Consider the following 18,804-nt stretch of genomic DNA (forward strand, 5'->3'; position numbering starts at 1 on the left):
ATTTTATTAGTAGACTAGAACACATGGATATGTTGTCATTCTCACACTATAATACTGAACTGTGATTTGGACTATGAGATGGACACTTGCTTCTTGCACTCTGTTGCACTTCATTTTTGCTTTAAAAAAGGATTTAATAGAAATTTAGATTTCATTTGGTTTAATAAAATATTTTTAAGTAAAATTGTTGGGTTTTTTTGCGGGAAATTAGTCGTTTAGATTAATCGAAAAAATTAGTCGTTAGATTAATCGAAATAAAAATAGTTGTTAGTGGCAGCCCTACTCAACATCTATAAAGTCTGTTTGTAAAGACTTACAGTAACTGTAATGTAGCAGGGATTTGAGAATGACCTGTAATCTTGAGCCAGAATTGGGGGTAAAAGTACAAAACCTGCTGTAAAGCTGCAGGGTACTACAACAAAATTAGCATAAAGTCCAGGCCTTTTTTCATGAGTGTCATTTAAGCTATTTGAACAAATTCCTCAGACAACCTAATCAAATTAAATCATGTCATTGTACACTTACAAAGTGGGGCCTGAGTCAATACTATTTTCATAGATAAACCTCTTTCTTTTCTTTATTTCTTTGGTGGAACATGAAAGATGATCATTTGAAAAATGTCTTAGGGATTTGTTTTTCTTTTGTCCATGCACTTAAAATAAATGGGGTCTTAAAAACATTGGACCCCACTGACTTCCATTGTACTGGCAGTTGAATTTTTTTCAAAATATCTTCCATGTTCTGAAAATGACAAAGTCATACAGATTTAGACATGAGGATGAGTAAAAGACAGAGCGTTATTTTTTGGGTTACCTTAAGCTGTATTTAACATTGAATAATTTTAAGTTTGTTTAAGGTCTTTAAGTTTGTAAAGACCCCAAAGTGCTCATGTAACCTGTAATATTTCTGAGCATTAGCTGAACAAATGCTTAAGTTCATATGGGTTCTTAGAAGGTCTTAAGAATTAACTGACCCAGGGGGTGATTAACTGACCCTGATCCCCATTACCCAGCCAAAACACGTCCTTCAAAGCGCAGAGCCCACAATCATGATGAAGATTAAACAAATTGAACATAATCGGCTGACAGTGTTGTGGAGAAGCAAGTGAACAAAACCATAAGAAAGATTCCGTTTTGATAAAGCTTTTCCGCTGGCAGTTCAATAGGAAAACACCTTAAAAATATTTTGAGTGAACTAAGGCCAAGACTGGATAAATATTATCAGCGACAACGTTTTCAAAAACACCAATTTTAAAGGCCCACAGCTCAACACACTCTTGAACTGTATTGGAAGGTTTCAACACATTGTGTAATGCAGGTTGTTTACTTTACTAATGCAGGTTGAGATGCTTGTTAGTAGGTGTTGTGATTATGACACCAGTGAAAGAGGACATATCCAGTATACGAACAGAATGGAGTTAAGCAGGTAAGCGCATGGGGATGGGACTTTTCCAGAAGTTAAACCTCCTCAAATCTCAATCTTACAGGATAGGGTCACATGTTACTGGTGGGCATGTCAAAACATCTATGTACTGGGACAACACTGTCATGTTAGAAGATGTTCTGAGCCCCCTAATCAATAAATAATTAAATGCAGTTTCTATAAAGATGTATATATATTATATTATAGCTTTTAGAATATGAGACTTGCAAAGCAATATGTAAAAGTCGATAGAAAATCAAGACCAACATCACATTTAGCAATGCCAAGGGCTAAGTTTCAGCCTTAAGTGATTGTGTTTTTTCACCTCTTTCTGTTGTCTCTCCAGTTCTCTCATTCTGATCTCACGAGCTTCTGCACGGGCCGCCCTCTTAGCTGCCAAACGGGCTTCAGCCTGCAGGGGGCAGATGGGGAAGCAGAGAAAGAGAGAGAGGTAAAGTCATTAAACCATAACCAAGAGACCATGAGCACTGTAGTAAATGCACGCACACACAAAAAAAGAGGAAGTTAAATCAACACATAAAAAAACTAATTCTTATTAAATTTCTTGTAATGTAAATTCAACAGGAGGTTCACAGGATATATACATTTCCTAGGTTACATGATTACATTAACCTGTTTATACATCTCCTCCCCATCATAAGGTTTTATGTACTGTAACTGTATACTCCTCAGACTGCACATGCTATGAATGTGTTTGTTTACATGAGTATGTATGTGTGTGTTTGTGACTTTAATTCAACACACTTTGAAAGTCCTTTTAAGGAAGAGACTCCCTGTAAGGCATGAGGGGAAGAGAGAAAGAGAGAGAGAGAGAGGAGAGAGAGAGAACACACTTCCTTCCTGCAGATGACGCCACAAAATGTGCAACAACCCCAAAAAAAAAGTATTTCATCATAGACACTATCCTCCCACGTCTGCAACTGAAATCTGCCTATTTTCCCCCCAATCCTGTACTACAAGTAATCTTTATACCAGAGGTATGACTGGAACACTCACACATTCCTAAAAACACAGCAAAGTATTGATATTTATGTTTTAAGAGGAAAGTGTTAAAACAGTGGAACTACTATTCCAAGGGGCATGCAAGATTTCAAATTAATTCCTGTGTTTGTTAGCTGCTGGAAAAATCCATAATGACTTGTTCCTGAGTAAATGTCAGATAATATCTTAATGTCTCAGACTGAGGCCTTCCGTCCTGAACACAGTCTCACAACTTTCCAAGGAAGCAGCTGTTTCTCACCACAAAGGTCTTGTGTCCCTTTGCCAGCAACAATGCTCAAGAAATATTTTGCCAAAATAAATATTTCCACAGCTTCAACCACTTCTTGTAGTAGTTCTCACAGAAAGTGATGGCCTAATTTTGCTTTTAATTTTAGAAACTTTTTTTTATTATTATTTAATAGTGAAGGAGAAACTTTTACATAGTATTTCCGGTTCAATTTAATATACCCTTGCTAAATAAAAGTATTAATTTCATTCATTCAAAAATAAATAAAGTAATAAATAAAAATCCCCAAACTTTTTAAAGGTAGTGTAGTATATAGAAAGTAATTGAAACAATCACACTTGAAAATACATTTTCCATGTTGGCGAACCAAAGCACTATTCAAATAATCAAATTAAAACAGCAACACAGGACAACAGAGGACAATAAACTAGGAATATTTAACCTTTCTCATCCTTAATGAGTGGTGCTGTGCAGTTGACCTTCAACATCCGAATTAAACATCCAAATCTGAATTCAAGAAACACCTTTATATTGAATATCACTACAGTTGTAAACATTGTATGACCGTTGGAAATGTGTGACTATGTTGTGTTAGTAGGTTAGTTGTGTATAGGTTTAAAGTGTTTTTTTACTTCATTGTTGTATGTCTGTATTTATGTAGCACCGTGGTCCTGCGAGGCACGACATTTCATTCCACTGTATGTCCCCACATGTAGCGGAATGACAATAACGCTCAACTTGAACTTGTTAGTACTGTTATAATGAAGGCAGATAATAGTGTAGAAGAACTGCCAGGACAAAGTTACTACAGCCAACCCCAGCAATTAAGCAGCTGTCCAAACATGTTTCTAACAGGTTCTCACTAATGTCAACATATGATTTTCACAAACACAGCAATCCACCTATGCATACATGCTTCTTTAAAATAACAGTTACCACCCAACAGGGCTTTGACTGTGCTGAAAATGCTGAATAATATTTAATTTGAAAAAAGCCACACTTAAACTAAACCTCTTAGGGTAATAGAGTCTTCAGAAAACTTTCAGGAATGAATGCACTTTATATGACAGCGTGACTAACCGGGTAACCAAAACTATGCCTTTTTTGACCATAGCAGGAAATCAGAGAGCTGAGTCATTCACAGTCGAGCCTGCATCACACCCTTCCTGCACTTTAGCAGAACAAACCACTGATCGTATGAACGCCCATCACTGCTTTCTGATATGGAGGGCATGTACATGTGCACACAATATGATTTACATGAACAAGATAATCATTCATATTACTGAACCAAATCATTTGAAGTACATGTCAGTCTACCTATAAAACAAGCGTTTTGACAAGAGAAAAAACAAAAAAACAAAACATAAAATGTGCATATAGGCACCTAAAAGGTTAGAATTCTTAAAGAAAACATGCACTATTCATCCCCTCTGAACTAAAACAAGCAGCTCTTTTATCATATCCCATACTCATATTAAGGCCTACCTTCTTGCAGTTATCAAAGTACACCATGATATCAGTCACGGTAAGCGTATGATAGCCTGGGTCATCTGCATTTTCCCCCATCATGACCATTTACACACTCCTATCGCAGAAGTGGAAAACAAACTGGCCTATTTCACACACCTCTCTGCTCTCACTGTCTCCTCAACAGCTATTTTTAATGACCCAAATGGAGCAGGCTCTATCAATAAACCCAAAATGCTCTAATTTAATAAAAGTTCTGTGACGTGGATGTTCTCAACGGGAATGAAGAGCTAGTTCCACTGCTGTCTGGTAGTGACCTTTTTTTTGGAATAGAAATTAATTGTTTAATTGCTCTAATTGGCCACAGAATACATTACTTCATGATGTTATTGTCAGCAGTTACCAAATCGAGACTTAAATAAAGGTGCCGTTCAAAGGTGCAATTTTTTTAAGTAATAGATACGGCCCTATCTTGGATGTACACAGTCTGTTGTGTCACAAATGATGCACTAGACCAGTGGTCGGGAACATATGGCTCACGAGCCACACCTGGCTCTTTGACAAAAATCATGTGGCTCGCCAGATGTCTCACCCTTTACCAAAAAAATTATCAATTACAAAATATTAGACATGACTAGAGATCAGCAATTCCTTTGTTGTAGTGGCCAAAGTGCGTGTTCAGTTACACACACACACATATACTTTTTTTTTTTCTTTGGCTCTTTTGGAAAAATGCATTAACCAAAATTAAACAAATGGCTCTTTGGTCAAAAAAGGTTCCCGACCCCTGCACTAAACTATGCACTCCTAAAATGCACTCTACCATCTAAGAGTGCCATCTAGCATTGCAATCTAATAACCCCTCCCCCTCATAGTGTGTGAACATTACTCACACTAGTATTGACACTGAAACATGGCATAGAATAGTGCATAAATACACAAATTGGGAAGCACCTATGTTTTCATGGATGCAGCATCTGAAAAAGTTAGCAGTTGCCATTGGCAATCATTGCCATTAGTTAATGTATGAAACTCTGATGAAGGGCTGCTCTACTGACATTTTTTCCAAATCACAAATATGAGTATCTCCACTTCATTTAGATTTAGGTTGAAAACAGGGCTTAGAAAAAGAGATTTGTTCATGCAACACTTTAGGAGCTGTTCAGACAGAACACATTCACTTATTCCACAGTGCTACTTTTCAATTGTTTTTGAATGTTGATATGCTAGATTGACTGTTGCACTTGTGCCTTTTGCAGCATCTTGCACATTACTCTTCATTTTTTTTCAACTGTGCCTGGAGGCCTTGCAATGTCCAAGCAAAAATGTGAAAAAAAACATTGTGTGAATAGCCCCTTAGAATTTAACCAATAGAGTTGAAGAATTATTGTGTTTTTGGATTTTTTTCAGATAGATGATTGTGGACAGGTTTACTAAAACACCTTGTTTGGTACCTTTTAAGGTAGACATGCAGGACAAGCCTGTCATTCAGGAATCCCTGGGAGTTTGATGAATGCCAGGACAATCTGAGCCCAGAGTTCTTATCTGTTGACATAAATACCACAGAAGGAGATGCCAAGCTGGCCAGATCTCTCTCTCCCACGGCCTCTTGTTCCAGCATGCCAGGCTGAGCGGGTACAAGCTAATCATCTGGACTGCTAACAGACAAGCTGTAACGGAAAGCTAAAGGAACAAACCGAAGATACGCAACACAACTGACTTGAGGCCCTCAACTGCTCCTTGTTCAGTGTGTTTTGGACAGGACTCTGGAAGCAGAATTTACTAAGAATGTTGACATTCAAAAAGAGACATTATTAACTCCAAAACTATGACTTATATAAACCAAGAGAGTCCCTGGGCAGTTTATTTCATCTAAATGTGGAAAGCTCAATATTAAAAATGTGTATAATTTTGCCATCCATGTACACTGTATTAACGGTCTTCAGTATGAGACATAAACAGTCTTTCTTACTTGAGTACTAATGTAAGAGCCAGAGACTGGAACATATGAGATCACTGGAGATGTCTGCCACATTTCTGGTCAGCTCATATCAACACTTACATAAATCCTGCCAGCCTTCCATGTCAAACATAAACCAAACAATGTCTGATCTGTGTGTGGTGGGTGCATATTTTAGCAGGTCCCTGGGTTCTGTGACAGAATTTAATATCAAATCTGAGCTTTCTCAAAAAAGAAATCACCATGTAGGGATAAAAAAACAAAAACAAATAGGAAAATAAATTTGGGTCATTCCGAGCATGGAAAACATTATGACAAAAAAAGGGAGGGAAAGAAAAAGAAGAAAAAAAGATAAGATTAAGTGACCATTACTTAGTGGTTATACATCATATCTAATATAAACCTTAGACAATTAAAACATACATTTTCTAAGTTAATGTGATAGCTGACCCAAAAATGTAAAACAGCTAAAAATGCATAGTACATTATCGCACCGCTTTATATATAAATTGCATGCATACAGTACTCAAGTAAAGCGATATATAGAGTACAACGGGGCTAAAGGCTAATATTTTATGTTTTTAAAATGTTGTAGATTTAAATATCAAATGAGAAAAAATGAATGCATATATTTTGAGACAGAGGTCTTCTTTATGATTTAAATTTTGTTTAAGAATTAAAGCAACAGTTCTTAAATAACGAAAGAATATGTAAAAGTATGGCATTTGGGGTAAAAAGTGTCCCTGCTGTTGGTGCTAAAGGCACACAGTAATTAAATAATAGATATAAATAATTTATAAATAATTAATAATAGAAAAATAGATAATTAATAGATGGCTGATTTTTCCATTTGTTGACATGGTTAGATTCATAATTATGTTGGGTGTCCATATTAGAGATAATCACCATGTTTAGAATGAAACCATCATATTTAAAAACATGATATTAATCATATCATATATTTAAAAACATGATATTAATCATATCATAATAAAATATCATTTGTTGTTACTACTTGAATTATTATTGGATCTCCTTCAATACTTTCAGAATCTTTACTTTTTAAATTATTTTGTTTCTTTATTTTAAAATATATTTTTAGATTAACATTTTAATGACAGTTTATTTACCAAACAAAAGTTTTATTTTTCAAAAAAAGCTGAAAATAGTACAAACTTTGCTAAAGTGATTGTTTGAACAAGTATTAACTAAGACATTATATATAAAAAAACAATTGTAGCTGATGTGCATATGTGTGTGTGTGTGTGTGTGTGTGTGTGTGTGTGTGTGTGTGTGTGTGTATATATATATATGCTGTGTAGCATCAGTAATTCTGTGTCAAAGTCTCCTGAGGACAGTAGATTGTCAGAGCATCACCCCAGCTTTCTGGAAGTTGTTGGTGATTTTACAGACACTTCTTTTAGGGTTAATATTCGTCGGTCATCAACTACTGTTGTTTTCTCAGCCGATCAGGTAGTTGTTGGTTGCTGGTGGTTTCCAAACTCTTGATTTCTCCATGCCCTTTGTTTTTGCTATAGCTATAACTGACTTCCTCTTTTCTTTTAGCATCCAAATTGCTTGCTTTTCTCTCAAAGTCAGCTCCCTCATCTTCATCCTGGTTTGTGTGTGTCATCATCGAATGCAAGATTCAGAATACAGAAGTAATGATATAACTGATACGACACATTCACCAATTTTGCCAATCCCTTTAGATGCCGCTAGTGACTCAGAAATGCCACACTTCAGTCTTAAACCCTGAGAAACCTGAGGCAGGGTGATGTTTTGAGAGATGCTAGCGTGCCCGTCTCAGATGACTGCGCACAGAAGCAGCTCTTCACAGAAAGATATGACCTAGTGTACTTGGCCAACACAGAACACTTGCTTCACTGACCACAGAGTTACTTAAGAGCAAGAACAAGTCTGTGAGAGAAACTCCAGCTTGTTGAAATGAGGGAGTGAGAGAGAGCATGATGGCGATGAGTCGAAGGTGAAATTGCATCTCATCTACTGCTCTTTGGTTTCTAATGTCATTCAATGTGCTCTCTGATTTAAGGCCAAAAAAATGGTTAAGGGTGAACTGGGTTTACACTGACTAGCCAATAATGCTGTAGATTTCCTTAGAGATTTAGGGCCAGATTTACTAACAGCTTGCGCTAGCGCAAACCATCTTTTGATGTTAAAATAGTACCATACATAGAGACGGTGGTGCCAACTGTAACTGATAGAATGTGGGCTGTAGCACGATACTACGATATTTCTTCAAAAGCAGATCGTGGAGACAATTTTATCGCCCACAATCAAAAATAGTCATATCGAACACCCCTAATTCAAATGAATCACGCAAAATGATTTACTAACGTTTGCCCCTATCAAATTACTGGTATTTGCGCCATTATTTAACGCCCCCAAAAAAGCATGTCATAAAGCAGGCGGTAATTTGCGCTGCTCTTGGTAGATTGCGCTGGTCATTACGGAAACGCTCTAGCTGCGTCTGTGTTCTTTAATGTGCACATTGCCAGTAAATCACCCGCAGAATTTTCCCATCCCATCGACGCTAATGGAATTGTGCTCTAAAGCTAATTTGCCCTGTTTAGTAAATCTGGCCCTAAGAGTATGAGTCAGCGACCAGAGCTGACAAATTCAACAGACTGAAGAAAGTAAAGCACTTTTGCTGTGCCTGTTCCCAATTTTATCCTACATTTATGTGATATCCTAAAATTCACAAAAGTACTTTTTTAATCAAGTTCTTTTTTATTTTACTTATTTTTCAAAAAATTTAAATAATAACATTTCTATTTTAGCATCTTATATGGCCCATGAACATGTTTTAAGTTAAATGAAATGGCAAAGTCAGCTGAAGCCAGCTCAGTGTAAAAACAGAAGATGAACTGTATTACTTTGTACAGAGGAATGAGCAGTGTCCTTGCAACTTTACAGAATTTTTACACATTAAGCTGTTTCACACCTACATTTGTCAAATAAGCAACAACTTGCGCCAAGTGGCTAATCGGAGACCATAGAGCAGTCTGAATCAGACTGAATGTGCATTCCTTTCACTTTAGCACACAGTCTTATCAGAATAAAATCCACAACATGACCTTGTACACCAAGTTAATAAATCATGAAAAAGGGACCATTTTCTCTCTGTGCAAATTTTCTCTCAGAGTTGCTCAAAGCGTAATCCTGAGCGTAACTTTACAGAACAAGAACAACAACAAAATGTAATGGCATGTAAAGGCTCACCATGCCTTCAGTAGACACTTTTATCCAAATGAACTAACACTAAAAACATACTTATAATCCTTTAGGATGCATGTATTTTAACTAGTGCTGTCAAACGATTAATCGCATCCAAACTAAAAGTCTTTGGTTACATAATGTGTGTGTGTGTGTATATTTATTATGTATATATGAATCCACACACATACAGCATATATTTTGAAAATATTTACATTCATATAATTTATATCATATATAAATATATTTAATATATAAACATAAAATTTTTCTTAAATTGATGCATGTGTATGCATTTATATATACATAAATATATACAGTATACAAACATTATGTAAACAAAAACTTTTATTTTGGATGCGATTAATCGTTTGACAGTACTAATTTTAACCTGAAAATTTCATCTATTTGGACTAAACTTTATGGGACAAATGTCTGGCAGTCATACATAAATGAAAAAAGAATGAGATTTCTGTAAAAGTACTATAACAATGTGTTTTAAATACAAAATAACCAGGTTTCTATACTTATCAATAAATCTAATACATTTCAACTAATTGAATCTTACTTGTTCTACAGCTATATTCATACTCAATAACTGATTATATTCAGATTTATGCTAAACAATTTGAAAAAAATATTCAAGTAAAATCAAATCAAATAGATGAAAATACTAAAACCTAATGATAAACTATGCCATGACTAATTTTTGAGTGTAAAAATAACCAAACAATTTGTGACAAGAACAAATAATATTCATACACAATGCCAAGTAAAATCTTGCATTTGATATCAACAGAAAGTGTAACACAGACAATGACAATATTTTTGGTCATGAAACGCATGACAGAAGTTTAAGAAGTTATCAGAGTAACCATGGGTTATACACAAATATCCTGACCAATCAGCATCAAGAGCACAAAAAATATAGACTCAGCATTACTCCTTCATAAGGGATGTGTCCCAACAGCAGAGAATAAACAGGAAAGCAATTTTGATAAACTTCAGCGGCCCATTGGTGACATCAGAAAAAGGAAGAAAACCCTTTCTAAATCCTTGTCCTTATATGGAGAGGTTCCATTCTTGGTGAAAGATGTCAGCATATGAAAAAGGTCTCTGACTTAAGTGTGAAGACATTATTTGAGTTGGTTACGGTGTCTTGCTTCAACCTGTATCAACAGTTCTGCAACAAGTCTCTTGAAGAAAATTCACATGAATAGGGAGCTGTTGAATACAGTCCAGTGCAAGTTTACCCTCAAGTTGCTCAGAGCTTAATCCTGAGCGAGGCAGATAAATGTTATGATTGTCACGGACCGGTGATAAGCAGGTGTTAATGTGCTTCTGTGCTCGGTATTCATAAAACCATTTATGTGTGAGGGCACATGATCATTTATTTTGATATCAGGAGGACTCTTCTGAATGCGGAACTATAAAATCATTGCTCAGGGCAATGAGTTTAAGATTAACAGTCAGACAGCTCTCATCCCGAAACCCAAAGTCTGAGCTCTGATTAATCATCTAAACACCCCCCAGAGCGCAAAGTCTAACCTGGCATCCTCATCGGCTTTTAACCATCTCAGTCATTGGATGACACTGTAAATGGTGCCAACGAATGAAGAATGAGTTTATGATAATATTTTGAAGTATTGAGACTGTTAGCAATAAGAAATGTACAGGACAATAACAGCTAGTTCACACTAACATTCAAATGTCTGGGGTTGGTATAGATTTCTTTAATGTTTTTGAAAGAAGTCTCTTATGCTTACCGAGGCTACATTTATTCGATTAAAATACAGTAAAATTATAAATATATACAGTAATATTGTGAAATATTTGTTTCATTCTTTTCTATTTGAATATATTTTGAAATGCAATCTATTCTGTAAATTTTCAGCAGCCATTACTCCAGTCTTTGGCGTCACATGATCCTTCAGAAATCTTTCTAATATGATTTAGCACTAAAGAAACATTTCTTATAATTATCAATGTTGAAAACAGTTGTGCTGCTCAATATTTTTTGTGGAAACCGTTCTTTGATGAATAGAAAGTACAAAAAACAGCAATTAACTCTTTACTGTCACCTTTGATCTCCAGCAACAACAACAATAAAATCTTGCAGACCCCACACTATTTAACGGTACATATATCTGCTCTTTATTTTTAGACAATAAAATAGGGAACACTAGTTCAGTCTGGCAAGCTGACACTATTAACAGCTTGAACTATCCATGCTACTTCCTGCTAATTATTACTACTCTTACATCAGTTAAAAGTGCTTCATTTGTTTTAAACCATTATAAAGTTACCAATCGAGTCATTCTCTAAATCACATTTTACCCACTTTTACTAGACTTGCATCTAGTTGGTGCTTAGACTGCCAACTTGCATCTGTCTCACTAGCCGATTTCCCAGCCTCTTTTACACGCAAGGGTTCAGTCGTGCCAGCAGCTCAACTTCCTAGCGAGTTAATTGCTCTAAAGACTTAAAATGAACTCGTCTTGATTGAAATAACACTGGCAAGTCACAGTGACCAATGAGCTTTTGACAAGCCATTGTCTTGCTCATGTTTGACTCAAACACACAATCACACAGACTGACAGGGTAGTTACTCCATGAATCACTTCCTAAAACAGTAAGCAGGCGAGACATGCAAAATGGTTCACAAACAGTGCGTTTCTAATTGACTAGTTTTCTGGATAAAAATAATCGAAAAGCACAGGGTGTTCCAATGACTCTTTATTATTTATTTATTTATTTATTGTGCTGTTTACAGAGAACAGGGGTATCACAGAAAAGAGTGTGACTTCCCAGGAAACGTTTTTTTTGTTCAAGTGACATCTGTCAGAGACATGCATGGTTTAAAAAAAATAGGGCCTACTGATTTTTTCATGTTTTGAAATAAGTCTCTTACGTTTACTAAGACAGCATTTATTTAAGCAAAAATATATATTGTAAAATATTATTATAAATCAAAATAGCAATTTTCTATTTATATTTAAAAATATAATTAAATGTATTAGATGTATTAGATTATTATAAAACAATATTCCTGATGTCAAAACTGAATGTTCAGCAGTCATTATTCAAATAATTCTGATATGGGGTTTTAAAACATTTCTTATTATCCTCAATTTCAGAAAAAACTGTTCTGCTAAACATTTTGCGGAAACCATGACCATTTTTTTCAGGACTCATGAATAGAAAGTTAAAAGAACAGCATTAACATGAAATAGAAATCTTTTGTAACATTATAAATGTCTTTTCTGTGACTTTTGGTACTGGCTGAAAGCATTCACATACATTTTATACTGTATACTTAAACAGTTTTGCCTGGAATTCCATAATTGGTGCCATTGTAATCAGCATTTACAGTGACACAAGTTATGGGATTTATACCCAAACTGTGTTAAGAACACATATCAACATGAATCGTCATAGACCTTTATCTGGTGTTGGCCTGCCTTTAAAAAAAAAATGTAATGCCTTATCTAGTCAAACGTGGACTGTTGTTGTATGAAACTTTAGTACGTGGCAAAACTTTAGGGAATGTGATTATGAACCAAACACATACAGCTGAAAACAATCTATTTATGACATGAGTTTGTCTTACCAGATTCCACAATGTGCATCTGTGTATGTAGAAAGACAAACAGAACACTGAATCAAAGTGTTGAGCAGCCATTGTTGAAATTGTTTTACAGGAAATCCTTCACTGACTCATGTTCTGCTGTGGCCCTTTCTTACATTTAACAGCTTAGCTACATTATAGAGCACCAGAAAAGCACAAGCCACGGAGGATTACTGTTGCAGATAAGCATGTGTTTCCACTGCATCCATTATCAGATGCCTCTGTTCCCTACTTCTGCTCATTGTAATGCCCCACTGAAACTTCATGTCTGGTCTTGAAGCTGCACTAACAACTGGTCTCTTAGGGCCTTCTATTTTTAAAGCTCTTATTACAGAATCATTGAACACATGAGGGCCAACATACCAGCTTGTCAGAGACCAGCAAGTGTTGGACGGCAGCCTATCAGCAACAAACGCAGGTACCACGTAAGTTAAGGTGGTACAATGGAACACTGGAAGTAAATAATGAAACAGGCACTTGAAAGATGATAAAATGGCTCTAAAAAAAGTCCTAGAAACAGATAAATAAGTAGCTTATTTGTGAAGGCATTCAAACTTTACAGCAGGCTTGAAATTGTGTCAAGCACTAATAAAAACGGTTAAAACCACAGTATCTCGTCATCGTCTAACTGAAACTAAACCTGCTCAGAGAGAAGCTCTAATAAGACCTTGCGTGACCTAGCTGTTTAAATTTGCAAAAGCTCTGCTGCAAAGCCACATGGGACTACACAAAAAAACTATGCAAAAAAATTCAATTTCAAGAGAAACAGGTTGGATCAGAAAATAACTTTTAGCGTTCATGCTAAAATTATGCAAATGTGAAACTGAATTTTGCCTCCTGATTGGACGTTTGATAACATGGGGGTGTTTCACCTGAATATCTCTTTATCCATGTGCTCACTTACAAGAGATGAACTCGTAAGTGAGCACATGGTAGTGTGCTACAGCTGCGCATTTAAAATGGGTAAATATTAAGTTAGGGAACTTTCAATTTAAAAAAAAAAAATAGCTAGCCTGTCCTGTTGCTGAAAATGAGAATATAAAAATACTTTGCACATGATTATTCAACAGCCACAGAGTTCTACACTTCCTCTGTCACTTATTTATAAAACATTTTAGCTTATTGATTATGCATTCACATACCAAGAAGTTCGCCTAAAAATCACACATTAAATAAAATGAATCATGTAAACACAGAGACATGTTTACATGCATACACACAAATATACACATGCTTCTCTGACTGTATTTCACACTTTTCAAACGGAGAAAGCAGTTCATGCAGACAGTAGAGTGAGAAGGCCTCTCTCCTGCCAACTACTGAGCATGATGTGTCAAACAGAGACTCTTACTATTAATAGAATGAAACATTTGCTACATTTACAGTTTAACTGTCTATGAAAACACGTGCACTTCACATGCAGTAATTGCTGTTCACTATGGGTCTACAATGAAGAAACATCATAGGCTATACATCTGCTGAAGACCTAACTGGGCCAAAATCACTTCCTAAGCAGTCTAATCAAGGTTTTCTCCACCATGAACCCAGCACCTGTTCCAGCACATCAAACCCAGCTTATGTTGCAGACTGGTAGCACTTTCAAATACATTAGCCTACTGCCATGATACAATAAAACAACAGCTTTGATCAACACAGCACAGAAACTTTTAGTTAGGTACTAAAAACAAACAGAGAGGAAGCAGACTTGACTAGCAGGAGAGGAAATGATCTACAGGTTGTAAAAAATAATAATATTATAAATAATACAGGTCCTGGTGAGCCTAAACGAGGACTTTACCTTAGTTAGACTGTTGTTATGTTAATTAGATAATCGTGAAACTGTGTATGCTCTTTGGTTTAATAAACAAACTAACTCAGGATGTAGAAGCATGCGATTGTCATGTTTTTTCCTCTGGAGTTTAACCCCGCAGATCTGCAATCAAGATCATTACATTAGTTTAACCCTTAGGAGATTAATTTACCTCTTTTGCGATTACGTTGAGGGCATCTTCCTCAGCAGTCAACCCATTTTTGCTGGGGGTTCTTTTACGTCCTGGCCCTTGAGACCCCATTGGTAACCTTTAATAAATCCTTCTGAGAAACACGCTCCTTTACGCGTGAGAACCGATCCTTAGGAGAAATATTCCTTCAAAAAAGGCATAAGAAAATGAAAGTTTCTGACTCAAACCAAAAAACAGCAACGCTACGTCGTGTCGTTCACTACTCGGTTCATTGTGTTACATCCGTCTGTTTTGCACTCTTCCTAGTGCTGTACTGCGAAAGACTGAAGAGTCACCGGTACTGAGAGCGCAAACGCGTTTTATGACACACGTGTCGCCTCGAAGGAGCTGCCAAAATGGCTGTAAATGATCTAGAGTTTGTTTGCTTAGAAAGTTGGGCCGTTTAACAGCGTGATTGTCAGTATAACAGCAGAGATAAAACTTTTCTTCACTTGCTTTAGTTCAGAGTCTGTCGGGGGGGTTTGAGGGCTCGCACGCTATTTTTAATCTGTTGCTAAAAACAGAAACATTATCATGCTCTTCTTAAAATCATACACGTGCACCTTTCGCAATAAACTTTTACATTACAAAAATCCCAGCAGAGGGAAAATATAGTCTTATAAACCAGACTGCTGGTCTCAAACCGTGGTCTCATGCAAATCTTCCATCCTTGCCCATTTAAAAACTGCCCCAAGATGAGGAGACAAAACAGCTGTTATTTTCTCAGCAGAAAATTGTTGCCAAATAGGCTACATTACCCGGCCATAAAGAAAGAAAAGTTAGTTAATAAAACAACTAGTTATCTAAATTGACTTACCAAATCAATTTCGATTTTTCATTTTTATCGTATGTTTTATAGATGTAACTTGCACGTAGCTTCAGCTGGTGCATGCTGACATCTAGTGGTAAAAACGTAAACCTGCGATGCAAGTTTATTGTAAAAAATTGTTTAAAAAATACAAGAAATAAAAGAAATTAATCCGTTGAAAAAACATGAACAAATTTTATTCATTTATTTATTTTATTATTTTTTTTGTCGTAAATGTTTGTGGATGGCCTGCCAGCACTAATTGATCAGTAAAATGATTCAGCTGTTCACAGGTGGTTATCCCTTTAAAACAACACAGGTCACAGTTCACACTCACAGTTGTGTTGGTGTTTAGTGGCTGTTTTGAGTCCTGTAGGTGAGAAACATGGGTACGTTCTTGTTTGTTGTTATTTAAATTTTCCTTTGTTCGCAACGTTTAGATTAAATGTCTTCGGTTTATGTTCTCTTTCAGCTGCACAGACAGTGTTGATCGTTTACGCGCACCAGAGCGCAGGCTCTTTCAATGCGGCTGTTAAAGATGCTGCTGTGGACGCGCTGAAGAAACAGGGCTGTAACGTGCTTGTGTCTGATCTGTATGAAATGGAGTTCAAGGCCACGGCTACAAAGGAGGATGTTACTGGTGTGTGGGAGGTCGTGTTTTGTTTAGAAAATATTAAACTAAGAACTAGTAACTTATCAGAGCTTAGTGGCCATAATTGCACTATTTTCTGTTTCTCAGGAGCAGTCAAGAACCCAGAGCATTTCTGTTATGGAAATGAGACCATGTTGGCCTGGCAGGAGGGGCGACTAGCTTCTGATATCTTAGATGAGCACAAGAAAATAAAAGACGCAGATCTTGTTATCTTTCAGGTATGACCTCCCTTTTTTTCTCGCTCTCCTTTTTAGGTGTTTGTTAGTCTTTGACCATTTGTCAATTTCTTGAAGTTTCCCATGTACTGGTTCTCTGTTCCTGCCATCATGAAAGGCTGGATGGACCGTGCTCTTACGCTTGGTTATGCATACACTTTGGAAAAGCGCTATAGTGAGGGCATCTTCAGGGTGAGGCCTGCACATCATAAACCTCAAATGTTGGCTGCTCTTTAATTAAACTCGAATGGGCTGTTAATATTGGTCTAATTTGAGTGTTTAATTCATGTCAGGACAAGAAAGCCATGTTATCCTTCACTACTGGTTCCCATGAGACCATGTTCAGCTCCAATGGGATCAATGGAGACATGAATGTTACTCTGTGGCCAATTCAAGTAAGAATATCATCCCCTTTTATTTTATTTTTTTGTCCCTTGCACAAAGCAACGAACCCTGGAATGCAGAGTGAATTGAGTTAAACATGTAGCTTCTGCACTGTTTCCTCTCTTTGCAGAATGGTGTCCTCAACTATTGTGGCTTCCAGGTCCTTGCTCCACAGATCTTCTGGGCACCCACACATCTCTCTCCTGAGGCTCGTGAAGGACTGTTGGAAGGCTGGCGTGCTCGTCTTCAAGGTCTCCTAAATGAGGCACCTCTCACCTTCCCACCTGCAGACATCTTCGACAAGGGGAAAGGCTTTCAGCTGAAGCCTGAGGTCCAGGAGGAACATGCTGAATCTCCTTTTGGTCTCACCGTGGGTCACCACCTGGAGAAACCTCTGCCACCCCACAACCAGATGAAAGCTGGGGTGTGAGACCTGATGCAATGCTGCCCTCATGTGGCCATGTCTGTTTAACATTCTCAAAGCTGAGTTGTAGACCTGAATAAATTGTCTGTTTTGAATGAGTATTGTAAATCTTTTTTTTTTTTTTTTTTTTTTTTTTTTTTTTTTTTAAATCTTAAGTTGTAGGGTTGGTGCACCCGTTTGCTCACCCGTGGTGTTCAAAAACCCAAGAAACTGTTTAATCGTCAGAAATTAAGATATTTTGAATGACACCTGAGTTTAGATAAAAAAAAAAAAAAAATCGACAAGCCTTTGATTATCTGCTCCAGTCCTATTGATTGCCTTTTGCTCTTTTCGGTCTTGGTTACCTAGCCTTTTAACGGCGGGACAGACATTTCAGAGTCCATTAAAATTTTGACTTTGTTTTGAAGATTAACCAGTGTCTTACAGGTTTGAGGCAACAGGAAGGTGACCAAATGACATTATTTTTTTTTGTGAGCTATACTTTTGTAATATTGGGGCTTTTGGAAACCAAGACAGAAGTTTAATTTTGTGCTCCTTAGTCAAGGTTTTCTCTTTTGTTGCTCCTTCAGTGGCCTCTCCCCCACCCCCCCAGGGACTTTTATCAAAGCAGTTCTAAGGCCCCAAATATAAAAAACAAATGTGTTTGTTCGGTTTCAGAACAAGCAGCACCTTAATATGGCACATTTATTCAGGGCTCCTAAATTGGATTCATTTATTCTCCGAAGGGTATTTGTCCCAGCTGTGCACTGATTTCCTGTGGAAATTCCTCAGGGGCATGTCCTTCTTCAGCAGATGTTTGTAGATAATGCTTTGAAATCCGGCAGCATTTTTGTACTTTAAACTAAAACAGATCCTAATGGTAATCAAGAGTAATCTGGAAACCGGTAGCCATGCAATCTCAGAAACTGAGTATATTTTACTTTTTGTTTAGTTTTCTTGCTTCCAGCTCTAGTGTGAAGAATAAACCATATGCCAAATGTAATCATGTAGTACCAGTGTAGCATATTACCAGTTTAATTTATCGTTACATACTATATGTGGTATTTTGCATACCATTATTAAAAGCAGTGTATACTGTGCAGTAAGCAGTTCAGTATTCCTTTACAAACATTCCTTATTAGACAGAAAAACTGCTCAGGCCTGCATAGTGACCTCTTGTGGTGACATTGAGGTTATGCTAAAATATCCCAGGTTCAAGGTGTGGTTATGCACCATTCAAGACCAATGTTAACTAAAACCGTGTTTATTCAAATAAAATATACATATTAGATGAAAAAAAATAGATGGTGGCTGGCAACTAACTTAAAATAAGTTAAAACTGAAGTACTAACATTACTGAAACTGAGAGAAAGAAA

The 18,804-nt window shown here is 36.6% G+C and overlaps 2 protein-coding genes across 18 annotated transcripts in view; one reads left to right on the plus strand and one right to left on the minus strand.

Moving 5' to 3' along the window:
• Window positions 1–15,658, minus strand: part of LOC306875697 (leucine-rich repeat flightless-interacting protein 2-like) — a gene marked incomplete at its 3' end in the record, with an annotated part of 38,185 nt that extends 22,527 nt beyond the window's left edge. For 13 of the 17 annotated variants that reach the window (XM_079426388.1, XM_079426386.1, XM_079426381.1 and 10 more), the window contains exons 1-2: window positions 14,949–15,440; window positions 1,748–1,834 (exon numbers count right to left, since the gene is read on the minus strand). In XM_079426388.1, the coding sequence (XP_079282514.1) occupies window positions 1,748–1,834; window positions 14,949–15,038 (177 nt within the window). In that variant the 5' untranslated portion in view covers window positions 15,039–15,440. Of the gene's footprint in view, window positions 1–1,747; window positions 1,835–14,948 lie in introns of all 17 variants that reach the window. The other 4 variants (XM_079426392.1, XM_079426391.1, XM_079426394.1 and 1 more) reach the window with 3 other exon arrangements.
• A 501-nt stretch (window positions 15,659–16,159) lies between these two features.
• LOC306875614 (NAD(P)H dehydrogenase [quinone] 1-like) lies at window positions 16,160–17,455 on the plus strand (the record flags this gene model as incomplete). The annotated part of the gene is made up of 6 exons (XM_079426300.1): window positions 16,160–16,163; window positions 16,247–16,414; window positions 16,514–16,644; window positions 16,720–16,833; window positions 16,935–17,036; window positions 17,156–17,455. The coding sequence occupies 6 exons, from the start codon at window positions 16,160–16,162 to the stop codon at window positions 17,453–17,455; spliced, it is 819 nt and encodes a 272-aa protein (XP_079282426.1).
• Between the last annotated feature and the right edge of the window lie 1,349 nt (window positions 17,456–18,804).

This window comes from Barbus barbus, assembly GCF_936440315.1.
Source record: "Barbus barbus genome assembly, chromosome: 10".
In the NCBI taxonomy this organism is placed as follows: domain Eukaryota; kingdom Metazoa; phylum Chordata; class Actinopteri; order Cypriniformes; family Cyprinidae; genus Barbus; species Barbus barbus.